The 12,188-nt window shown below is 44.6% G+C and overlaps 1 protein-coding gene across 1 annotated transcript in view; it reads right to left on the bottom strand.

Annotated features, from left to right (window-relative positions):
* Nucleotides 1–1,359: 1,359 nt before the first annotated feature.
* Nucleotides 1,360–12,188, bottom strand: part of TOP1 (DNA topoisomerase I) — a 62,417-nt gene continuing 51,588 nt past the window's right edge. Inside the window, exons 12-21 of the mRNA XM_031603146.2 lie at nucleotides 10,714–10,901; nucleotides 10,175–10,319; nucleotides 9,092–9,235; nucleotides 7,834–8,019; nucleotides 6,553–6,621; nucleotides 5,822–5,936; nucleotides 5,078–5,205; nucleotides 3,863–3,957; nucleotides 3,169–3,318; nucleotides 1,360–2,779 (exon numbers count right to left, since the gene is read on the bottom strand). Of these exons, the coding sequence (XP_031459006.1) occupies nucleotides 2,677–2,779; nucleotides 3,169–3,318; nucleotides 3,863–3,957; nucleotides 5,078–5,205; nucleotides 5,822–5,936; nucleotides 6,553–6,621; nucleotides 7,834–8,019; nucleotides 9,092–9,235; nucleotides 10,175–10,319; nucleotides 10,714–10,901 (1,323 nt within the window). The 3' untranslated portion in view covers nucleotides 1,360–2,676. The remainder of the gene's footprint in view (nucleotides 2,780–3,168; nucleotides 3,319–3,862; nucleotides 3,958–5,077; nucleotides 5,206–5,821; nucleotides 5,937–6,552; nucleotides 6,622–7,833; nucleotides 8,020–9,091; nucleotides 9,236–10,174; nucleotides 10,320–10,713; nucleotides 10,902–12,188) is intronic.

Genomic DNA, 12,188 nt, shown 5'->3' with positions numbered 1-12,188 from the left:
AGCTGCTGCCTCTGTCCTCGTGCTCCACCAGGCTCCACACACGTACGAACATGCATGCAGAACAGCCCTACAAGTTTCACAGTTCAGCATCTCACCCGTTTTTGGGACAGGAAAAGATGAACAGAATGATACGAACCTGACCCACCTGTGTTACACGGACAGGGTGGTGCCAGCAGGCAGCCAGGTGAGCTTCATGCCAGCTCCCATAAGAAAGCTGCTCCCCATTCATCCCTGTTGAGGACCAGCAGGAAGCAGCCTGTTCCCAGAGCTCCTCAAATAGCAAAGTGCTGTGGGCATACCATTGTTCTGAGGGCATAACCTGAGCAGTAATGTGGCTGTGGGAGAAACAGAGGCAGTGACTGCTGTGCTCCCAGACCCATCTGGCTGTGCTGTCAGAGAGCATCGCCCAGCTCCAAGGCCCTGCAGGTGCCACTGGAGAGCCTGAGCAGGAGCTCTTTTGTTTGCTGCCTGCCACTATCCGTCAGCTGTGCAGTGATCTGCCCCAGCACAGCCCTTTCTCCTCCTTGGGTTCTTTTGAAGAAATCCATGCTCCCTGAGCAGTGGGGTGAGCTCTTCTAGCAGGCACACTGCAGAGATGGGCTCCGTGGCTGGGGAAGCAAAACCCTGCAGCCACCCCCATGTATCTGAGCTCAGCATCCGTCCTACATGAGAGCCCAGGAACTGCTGTGTGCCAATGGCAGGGATCAGCACTGAGAACCCCCTCCCAGTCTCCAGTGAACAGCAGCATTGGGGCTGTTGTAGCCCAGGATGGAAGCCATGGGAATATGGTGCTTCTCCTCCTCTGCAAAACGGTTCCCTGCAAGAACACAGGCTGCTTTTGCCTCCCAGCTCACCTGTTTTCAATTTGCAGCCTGTGAGGCCGCAGGGGGGATGGGGCTGCAGCCAGCAGGGTTTGCAGCCTTCCCTGCGCTGCCCGTAGCACAGCTGGGCTGCCAGAGCAGATCCAGTTCCAAGCCAACTCACCCTTTCTGGTCCCATTAGTGCTCGCTGCCTCAGTTTCCCCCAGGGGAGAGGTGTGGGCTCAGCCCCCATTGCGCTCAGCCCGCCCCAGCACAGCACTCAGCAGGGTGGGATGGGAAGCTCATTGGGGCAGGCTGCAGAAATAGAGATTTTTCACGTGCTGCACTGTTCCATGAACCAACATACAACTCAATTTGGGCCTGCTGGGTCCATTCCCAGCCCCTGCCATCCCTCAGCACCTCATGTGGCTGTCTGGATGAGGAAAGCTCCAGGTCTTGCAGTGGGGGCTGAGCCCCTCTCCCAGGACGCTCCAGCACAGCATCCTGACCTTGGGGCAGGGCTGGGGCCCTCGGTGAAAGAACACACCGACACCAACACTCAGTTAAGTCGTAGGAATTTATTTTAAATAACCTACAGTTGATTAAAAGGGAATTCATGATAAAAATAGAAGATACTTGTTGAGGAAAGGCTGCAGGAAATGGTCTTCGCACACACACTACGCTAACAATGCCTCTAAAACTAATGATTATAGCAAAAAAAGGTTTCACATTAAAATTCTGCTTTGTAATTTTTTAAAATTTTTTTACACAATTACAAAAGAAAAAAAAAAATAAAAGCCCTAAAATCTTGATTATTTTCCTTTTTTGGACCGATGCTCATTTCCCTCGAAATTTTTGACCTGTGAAACTTCTTTTTACACAATAAAATCTTTCAAGTAAAAGAGAGGGGGCTTAGAAAAAAAGGGGGGAGGGGGGGGAGGGAAGGTAAAACAGTCTGACAAACCTAAAAGGAAATATTCTTGAAGTGTACAGAGCGCGTTCACAACAAAGCGTGACGGGAACGGCACTGGCTGCCCATTTCATTTGTGCTGGGATCCCAAAGCACAGCCCCCCACCCCCCCCACCCCCGTATCGACGTGATCTTTGAGATCAAGAAGAAGGAAAGAAAACGGTTTAAATATTTTAAAATAATTAAAAGAAATAAAAATTCACATTTAAAAACAAAACAACAAAAAAAAAAGAACGCACAAAAGTGGGGAGGGCCCATTTCCCATCACGCTCTGCTTCCAACGGATGCGGTGGATATTTGTTATTTATGTTCCAATGCCACGACCGTTTCAAGTGATAATTTAAAAAAAAAAATAATATTGGATACTTCCATGACTATAAGTGACAGCTGTAACAGGTGCGTTGGGTTTCTTAAATCGGATCTGTTAGATTCTGAAATGGGGCGGGGGAAGGGCAGGGGTTAAGGAGTCCATTTTCTATTAAAATATAGAAGTTATTGCAAAACCCTAACTGTAAAAACGCACCAATATAATTGGATTTTGTATACAGTAGCTAAAGATTCCCACGCTCTCAGTGTGATGGTGAATTTGCCTGGCGGAAGGTTGACAAATCCTCCATCCACTTGCTCTGCCTCAAGAGAAAAACCACACAAACCAGACAGCTAGAATTTGGATCTCTGAAACATTTTTAAATAAGTTGTCCATAGGACAACTGGCTCAGCTCCTTTAGGATATTTCCAGGTTATGCTTTCTACAAGATGTTGGCTGTTTTATCCCATGCTCACTTGCCCCTTTTCTCCCCCCTCCCCAGCATCCAAGGACAAGTAAGGCTCACAGTTTATCAATCTTCCTAAAAACCAGGCTACTCCCCCTTTTATTCCCATAACATTCATCTCATTAAAAACAGGTTAAAACTCATAGTCTTCCTCTGCCATGTCGATAGCCCAGGCAAATTTCTCTCGCTGGGTTTTGTTATATATCTTCTCTATAGGAATTCCCCACTTCTTACACCTGCAGAAGAAGAGATGCTGTTAAGTGTCAGCCCAGCACAGGTTCTCAAACCCTTGTGGTGCAGCAGAACTCTCCCCAGCACTTCCCTAGCTCAGCTCCATTACAGGACACGCAGCCACCAGGCAGGACCAGCCTCCCATTGCTGCACCCTGCACAATCTGACCCATCACCTCCAGCACAGTGCTGGCCATGACTGGCATGTGGCACCTGACCCAAGAGATCCACTGAAAACTTCCCCAAACCATGTGAAGATGGAAGGGAAGGCCATAAAGAGTCAGACCTCCCTGGCAATACAGGGACACTGCTCTCAGCCACAGCCCTTGCCTACAGACTGTGGGATGACATGCATATGAAGGAGCAGTTCTGCACAGCCCAGGGCAGACACTTACCAAGCAACAGAGATCCTAGGATCCAGATAGTTGAGTTTGGAGGTGCTCAAGGCGATCTGCTTGTTCTCCTCCCTATCTGTAGCCTGAACCTCCAGCTTCATCAGCTGCTCCTCAATCCTCTGCACTGCTTTTTTCTTGCTCTCCACCGCCCTGGGGTGAAGGAGGAAAAAATAGTTAATGCCTAATGGCCTGCTGGGCTTCAGGCAGCAATGTTGTGGGAAGGCAAAGGGACTCTGCTCCATGTAAGCAATGCCACCAGCCTCAAAAGGCAGTTGTGTCAGCACAGATGGTGACACAAAACACTCAGCACATGCAATTAAGAACTGACATTTTGAAAGATGCAGCACAGAAATCCTAAGCAGTAGTTTTGTTTTAAAGGGTTGGAAGCAACAGCCTCAACTACACTGATGCTACACCCACTTCAAAACCAACCCACCTATCCCTCTGTAATAGTCATGTTGTGATTCTGCCTTCAGAGCTCCCTTAACCCAGCAGCCCTGTGACTACTCTGCAGAGCACAGATGGCTTGAAGGCCATTTCTTCATGCACAGAAGAAAGAGGGGATAAGAAAGCTTGAGAAAGTCTTCCCAAATCAATTGGATCACAGGCTGGGGAAACAGAACAGAGGGCTGAAGCACCCATTTTGAGCTCGAGGTACTGGGAGCATTGCACAGCCTAGTAGTACCAGCCTTACTTTTTAGACTTCTCATCCCTCCGGACCTTGGCATCAGCTTTGGCGCTTTTCAGTTCTCTCCTGGCATCAGCTAACTGCTCCTTCTTGGCATCGATCTAGGAGAGGCAAAACCAGAGGGCGGCACTGTCAACAAGCTGCAGACAACTGTGGCAGTCACCCCTGGGCAGCATGACCAAAGGAGTGAGTTTGTGACCAAGTTCAGAATTTATCAGCGCTCAGGTGCACTTCTGCAGAACAACTAGACCACTAGCTTTTCAGTTTGCTGCAAATCCTATTGTAATGAGAAGTTTCCCTTGGAAAACAGGGTTCCAGTCATTGCCAAAGACAAGGTGGTGTGCTGGCAGAATGCTCCTGGAAGCCTTCTAATAAAGCTACAACAAAGCAGGCAAAGGGACCTGCCAACAGCCCATCTAGGCAGCTTGCCTATCTTTAATGTATCCCAGCAGTACCAGTTCTGAAAGTACCATGGAAGAATGATCCCTTTTCCTTCAGCAGGGATCTGTTCTTGCCCCCAAATCTTTCTGGCTGAAAAGTATTAAGGCTTCAAGCAGTTCTCCATTGGTAAATTTAGGATTCAGGGAGATTTAGCATTATGCAGCCCCTTCAGCCAATCCCCTTAAACATCCCCCCAGCTCTAAGATCTAGGGTGAAGGCAGCCATGTTAGGTGTTACAGAAGCAGGGGTCACTGCAGTGCAAACCAGAAGTCCTGATTGTGAAGGTTATTCTAAAGCCAGACCAGAAGCAGACCTAACTCCTTTGGACCTCACGACCTCCACCAGAAACAATGTGCAAAGGAAGAGGTCAAGTCAGAGAGGCACAACATGTCACATACGCAGCCTGCACTGACAGTGGCCTGGGATTCACACAACTGGAGCAGATGCCCACTCTGGGTTCTTTAGAAGATACAAATCAGAGCTAGGCTGCTGCTCTGAAAGTTTGATGGCAGCAGAACTCAGTGTCTGATCAGCAACAGAATAAAGGGTCTGGTCGTAGTCTTTATAAGTGTAAGAGTACTACACCTGAAAGGTGGCCCTTTCAGCACAACACTGTGCTTCTAGAGTCTGCCTCTCCAAGCAGGCCCACCTGATACAGCACCAATCAATTCCTGACAGGGAAAAGCAGGCTCTGCTTCCATTTCACCTCAAGTGAAAGGAAACATGACTCCTGGGATGCAGCACTTGGAGCCCTGCCCCAACCCAAAGGCTGGGGGGTACCTTGCTCTGCAGGTTCATCATAGACTTCTCAAAGGTCTTCGGTGGAGCCCTCTGGTGGTTACACAAAATGGCAACCGCTCTGTTGGCACGGTTATAGGAAAGGATCTTCGCTGGGATGTTATCATCCGCTGCAAAGCAAAAGAAAGTGGTGAACAATTAGTGTTCTACAGGGCTGAGCAGCCCCAATCAGCACTGCCCAACAACTCTACAAGCTCACAATCACTGCAGGAATGACTATGCCCTTTGATGGGACAGTCTCAACACTACACTTTAATCAAAGTGCCAAGAGCCTGACCCTTTCCATTCCAAACCTTAACTCTTTCAAGACCAACAAAGACAACATTTGTCTCTCAAGAGATAGAGAAAGCACAACCATGCTCAATAGAAGAGTACTGCTCAAGGCCGTTTCCTCCAACATGTTCACTCTGTAAACTTGTTGAAGTGCAAGCTAGCAGTTCTCAGTGTGTCTGTGAATGAGCAGCCAAAAACCACAGGGCTGTTTATAGAGATTGCCTGTCACCTATGGCATTTTACAGTTAACAGGTAACAAGTGGAGATTTGGTAAAGGCCAGGCATAGCCTAGCAGGCAAACTGTAGTGTGCTCACAGATGAGCTCTGCACTGTCCCAGCACTGGGCTGTTCAACCACTCCCACACTAGGAGAACAGCAACCAGGAGTGGCAGGCAGATAGAAGGTTAAGCCATGCCTGTACTGCAGGATGGGAACTACAAGGACAGGACTTACGGTTAGTGAGCTCCTTGAGCTGCTGCTGTAGCGTGATGGAGGCATTGTAAGTACGGAATACCTTGGCTGTCAGTCCCTCCATAAGGTCTTGAAGATGTTTATTTAAGATACTGGTCTAAGGAAGCAGAAAGGAGAAAATAGAATTAGAATTGACTACGGTACTGACACCTCTGGACACACTGATGATGATGATACAGCTCACATACTTGGACCTGATACCCAACTGCTAAAACATCACTGAAGCCACGAGAAAAGTGAAAAAAGAACTGGTAAATATTAGACTAGTATCAAGCACCATGAATGGTCAAAGAACTTTTCTTCACTGTGGAGGTTTTGGTTCCCAACAGGTAGAAACATGCTTATCCCATCCCAGGGAGTGTGCTTTAATCACCACAGTGCTCCCATAGAGCCAAGTGTGTTGGGGATGGCTTCTGAAAGTCTGTCAACTCACAGTCATCTTTTCCAAACTGTGAAAAAAACCTATTCAAGTCAGAGCCAGCCAGGCTCTCCAGAGTAAAAGCCCATCATTTCAGGAACCTGCAGCCACAGTGAACAATACAGACAAGAGATTGAGACTCTCACTCAGGTCTCTGAGGCCAGCTCTGGAAAAAAAAAAAGACAACCTGCCACTGAAACCATTTTTGGAACAGAGCAGCTGTTATTGCCTAATGCAGAGTGAGCCTGTTTATGGTCCTCTACCACCATTCCCTTCCAAATAACTAGGTGCTTACATTGAGGCGGTCAAAAAGGTCATCCTCAGGCTGCTTATTCTCCATGAACAGCTGAAGATTCTTAAAAACCTGTAAGAAAAGAAAACCCACACCTTAAGGCACCAGGTCTGGACAGTGCTGGACAGCAGTAATATGTGAGGAAGTAACTCTGCCAAGATGCCATCTAAACTGCTTTCAGGCAACAGTGACAATGCTGGGCCCAACTTCCTAATAGGAGGCAAAGATCCATCTCTTAAGACAATGCTTGTGTTTAAAGTTCTGCCTCAGCAACAGGAGTCCTGGGCATTTAATGCTCTTTTTTCCTTTTCATCCAGATTGCAGGAGCCTTGATTTTACTCTGCTTAGCAGCCTAACTGAGGAGACCTGAAAGCTACCACCTGCTCCCCTTTCTCTCAATAATTATTCCAGCCAGAGAGACCTCTGAGCCATTTCCCACAGAGTAAAGCTACCAAAACCCCATCCCTTCACACTGCAGCATTAGATGCTTCATCCAATTCCATCTTAAACAAGTCTCACTGGGATGGGAAAATAATTGAAGCCTCCTTGATTATACAGAGACCACTAATCCCAGCTCTGTGTACTCCAAATCCCCAGTTTCCAGCTTCTCATCAACACACACATTCTTCCTCTATAGATACCTTACACTGAGAGATTTCTAGTTCCACAATAATCAATTCCCCATTGTAATCTCTGAAGAAGAGACATGAAGGGAGACCAACAACAGTACATTTAAACCGAAAAGCGTTCTCTTCTTTAAACAAGGGAGTAAGAAGTCTAGCATATGCTGATTTCTATACCAGCCAGTCTGTGGTTCTTTTTCTCCCATCTTTTTTTTGCCAAGAGGTCAATATTTACTGCACTTTGTCATTACAATTAATAGAGTACCATATGTGTGTGTGCTATCCAACATACTGTGCTGACTGCAGAGGTGTGGGCCAGATGCAAGGTCTGACTGCATCTACATAACCAACATCCTTCTGGACAGTGCCCTCCAGCTCCAACTGCTGGATGGGGATTTATTCTGGAATAAGGCCAAGATTTGAAACTGGTAGACAACAACAAAAAAAAAAAAAAAAAAGGAAGAAACACTGCCCAAGAAAGTTTTGGCTGGTAGGTACCAACTAAAGGTGCTACCAGTAAGAAGGGAAGAACATTAACTCATTTGTTTTCTGGCTAGCTGTATCTGACCAGGGAAAAAGCACCCTATTATTGCCAATAAGACTGCACTGACCACATTTTCCTGCAGTTCAGTTGGTGTGCATGTTCGAGGAGATACCTTACCCTCTTCTCAACAGGGACTTTGTTGTAGTATCGGATGGAGTCTTTTCCGAGGAAGTCAAACTCAACCACGTATTCCTGGCCATCCAGCTCAGGATGCAGCTTGATATGTTCTACTCTCAGAGAGCAGCAGCCCACGGTGTCAGCTGTCTCCCCTTCTTCTTTTTCATTGCCAGCTCTCAGAGCAAGCTACATTTATAACAAGACAAGAGAGGGAAGCATTTCAAACCATCCCAGTAAAGGACAGATGTTAGAAGCTTTCAGCCTATAACGGGGCTATAATCATGAGTGTCCACAGCAGAAGGAGGAGAAAATGCATTTGAGTGGAAAAAACCCAAAACTTAGAAAATTTTCAAAAACTCCCCATATTTTCCTGAAATTTGTTTTAAATAATTCTAAAGCCAAAAATCTTCTACCAATCTATCAAAATCTCTTTTTAAAAAATGTTGATTTCAAAATGTTCGACATTTAAAGAAATCTGAGATCCATGCAAACTCAATCTGACACAAAATCAAGAAGTTCTTTAGTTATACATCTTCTACCATTTCACTGCGTGCTAAAGAAACAAACTTCAAACAACATATATGATACTTTCTTTAGGTTATTTAAGTAACCTAAAGGCTACATTTGGCTGCATAAAAATGTATTTTAACTGTCCCGGCTGATCCAATTTCTAATTGTTTAAGAAAAACCTTTAATAGTCCTATGAAAACACAATTATTCAAATAGAAGTTCCATCAAACTATTTTGAATAGGAACTGTTAATTTGGCTGGTCAAAATATCATAGAGTAGCAGGGAACAGCTCTGTGAGAGCAGGCTTTAAATAGCACCAAGTGATTCAATATAACTTCAGTTTTCTTTATGCTATGGTGAGAAATTTAGCATAATTATGAAACCTCATGACTATGAGGTCAGCTGAAGAGTTGACAAAGTAGCAGAAATTCCCAGCAGGAAAAAACTGAAACAGCAGGAGACAAAAGGTCCACAAAGCTCCCAGTAATCCAAATGGGAGATTCAGGGACCCAGCTGTGAATTTTGCCTGAGCTAAAACAATGCTGCCTGAAATAACCATGGTCAGTACAATAGTTTATTGCTCTTGATTTCCAGGTAATGGGAAAGGAAAAGGAGAGGGAGGCCTGAGCACCAGGAAGTCTCAGGATACCTTAGTAACTGGGCACAATTCTGCCTTAGGAACAGACAGCAGTCCTGGTATCCCCAAAGGGACAAGAAGGGCAGCAGCGTGCTGGGGGTGAGCCTTACTTTATCAATGAAGTACAGTGCCACAGCCCTCTGCCGTACTTTCATCTCTTTGGATTTCCAATCTTCTCTGTATTGATTTCGGATTTTATCTACGCACTTCTTCAACCTCCGGGCTGTCTCATATTTTTGCCAGTCCTTCTCACCCTGAGAGAATTGAAATACAGTCGTCAGCATCAGAAAGCAGGCAGAGAATAGCTCCAACCTGCTTCTCAAGGCATTACAAGTATGAGGAGCAAATAGTGTCACTGTACAAAAACACTGAGATCTCACTGCTAAAGCAGCTCAGCTCCAAACTGTGCTGCCAGGCAGCTGTAAGCAATTCAGATTTCCAGGATATTAAATGCTTGTACGGAAGCAACTGTGAAGACACAGAGACATTATGTCTTCCATGCTTCTCAATATATAAGTGGTTTCCTCTGCTTTACTCAGATAACACTTACATTCTTTCAGCTGTGTAATTAAGCATCCATAAAATGTAAAGGCAATATCACTTGTTCATCATATCTTTAAGCCATGGCAAAAAGAGGGCACGAATTCACAAGGAACAAAGATTTCCTCCATGCTTGTAGGACACACATCTTTCCAACCCAGGAAAAAATCCCTTACAAAAATGATTTCATGAGAAGAACTTAAATTCTAACCCCTGAATCGAAGACTGCTTCTCTTTCAACAGGCTTTTATGAAACTAATCCATTGTCCAGTTATTTGCTCCCACAGCACAGTTTGTTTTCCTTCAGTCATGAGCTTGTCATCTTCTCAGCCAGAAACACAGCCAAACTTTTTATTTTAGGATTGACTTAGGGCCAAAAGAGGATGAAATACCCACCAGGGCAAGTTTGTTCTTGACTAAATTATTTTCTTTTCAGCTAATAAAAAGTAAAGGATTCCTATCAGGAATGGCACAACGCTTTTCAAAAGATGTAGTTTTAGATTTCATCTCCTGTCCTGTGCTGCAGTTGCATTCTCCCATTTTTTTTCCAACAGAAATATGTGTACTTCTTACTTCTCTTCTAGCCAACAGCTATATTTGCATCATGGAGACATGACCAGTAATTTTTTTTTTTTTTCCAACTAATTTTTTACCTTAATTCTTGAGCTAGGGTTCAACATTATGTATTTGATAGAGCCTTGGATGTTCTCTGTCCATGACACTAGCCAGGTAACCTTGTTATCATGCCGGACCTCCTTCCATTTGTGTCCTGGTGGAGGGGGAGGGACCTTGGAATCCCTGCACAGAATTAGAGTAAATTAGTTAGTAAATGAAAACTATTCCAAGATATTTTAGACATCAAAATGCTGTAAGTAATGGATACCACCGCACAAAGAAAGCACAAGTAGAGGAACCAAGGCAAAGTAACTACAGATGTTCACAAGTAGGAAATCAAGTGCATCAAAGAGCGAAGTCAAAGATAAAAGTAACTGCTATCTGTGGAACACACATTCCTAGGAAGAACTTTCATTTGTTGACAGTGCAGTAGAACAGATGCTTATCAGGGCAGGACTAAAGAAAGGCCCACCAAGATAAGGAGCTGTGTACTTCTACACGATAAATATCAGCCTATTCAGGGTTTTAGAAAAGAAGCTATCCTAAGTACAAAAGGTGCAAAACACCCAATGCTCACTTGCTGCAGTTAATGATGATGTCTTCTGGCATGATGCGTCTCTTCAACATGCCCATTTTGGGATGGTTTCCCCGGCCTCGGAAGAGACCTGGAGGTTCAATCTTAAAGTTAGCAATCCTCTCTTTGTGGTTGTCCATCACACAGTAACCATATTCCTTCAATAGCCGCTCATTCTCCTCTTTGATTTTCTAGAAAGAGGAAAAGCATAAATCAAACAGCGTGCCCAGCACCACATGTCCCTGCATTCCAAGACTTAGAACATTTTGATATTAGCACTACAGAAACATGGAAGACCAACTCAAATCCAGATTCCCAACGTGCCAATGCTGCACACACAGGGCAGCAGACAGCCCAGATAAGTACTCACAATAAACAAGCAGCAAAGCAAGCAGGACAAAGAGCAACAATGTACAAAAACACAACACTTAAAAGTTGTACTTGAGGGAACTGGGCTGGTGAAGGTGACTATTTTGTCACAACAGAAGTCATCACATAACATAGCTACAAAGGTTGTCTAAGTACAACAGACCCATTACAGTCACATTACAATGATTTATAGTCATTCCCCAGAATAAGCATATTATATCTACTGGACGTTACATTTTGTTGTTAATGTAGAAAACGTTCAGCCCTCTGTGTTTGAAATCAGCATCAGAAAGCAAGCAGAGGAATGTCTTCAGCCTGCTACTGAAGGCATGTCAGGCCTGTGTCAGCAAATGGTCTCAAAGGCAGAACATGGTCTCCTAACTAAGAATGTGCTGAGATTTCATTGCATATTTCTTTGCTTGAACTCTAATAACATGGGAGGAAAAGCTGGGAAAAATACAAACACTGCAGCCCAAAATAAACTATCTGACCCACAGACAGCACTGATGTGCCAGCTATGAAACTAAACAGTAAAATCCACTTCTGCTCTATTCTAAGTAATAGTTACTATGGCTGGGAACTGGGAAAGACTCACTCAATGTTTACTGAACAGAAACAGCAGTATGACATGAGCTCTTTAATTTGGCAGGACTCCTCTGACTCCAAAGGCCAGACTTTTTCAACCTACCAGGCCCTTCAGAATTACTGTAGCAAAGGATCAGCTGAGAATCTGGAGATGAGGTTCTAACTCTTATTTGTAGTATGTCTCAGTCATTCAAAATAAAACAAGAAAAACACTATTTTTCTCTTTACAAGCTGCTGTAGCTATGCTACTGAAAATAAAATTGCATTTTTAGTTGGAAGACTGCATTAAAAAGAGACCTGTTCTCAATATATTTTATTCACTACAGGGCTGCATCCCTACCACTATCTCTGATTTTTCCCCTACAAACCTAAGGATGTCCTTAAATAAAAATTAATCCTTAATTGAACAGCCACTGCTCATTACTGGCCATGGACCAAGGCCACCACTGACATAACATCTCTGATTCCCATCATTTACTTTAGCAAAATCAAGCCCTATCAATATCATTCTGAGTCAGGATGAA

The sequence above is a fragment of the Phasianus colchicus genome, chromosome 17, assembly GCF_987193195.1.
Source record: "Phasianus colchicus chromosome 17, bPhaCol1.hap1.1, whole genome shotgun sequence".
Taxonomy (NCBI): domain Eukaryota; kingdom Metazoa; phylum Chordata; class Aves; order Galliformes; family Phasianidae; genus Phasianus; species Phasianus colchicus.
The sequence above is the reverse complement of the archived record's forward strand: the minus strand, read 5'-3'. Positions and strand labels throughout refer to the sequence as shown.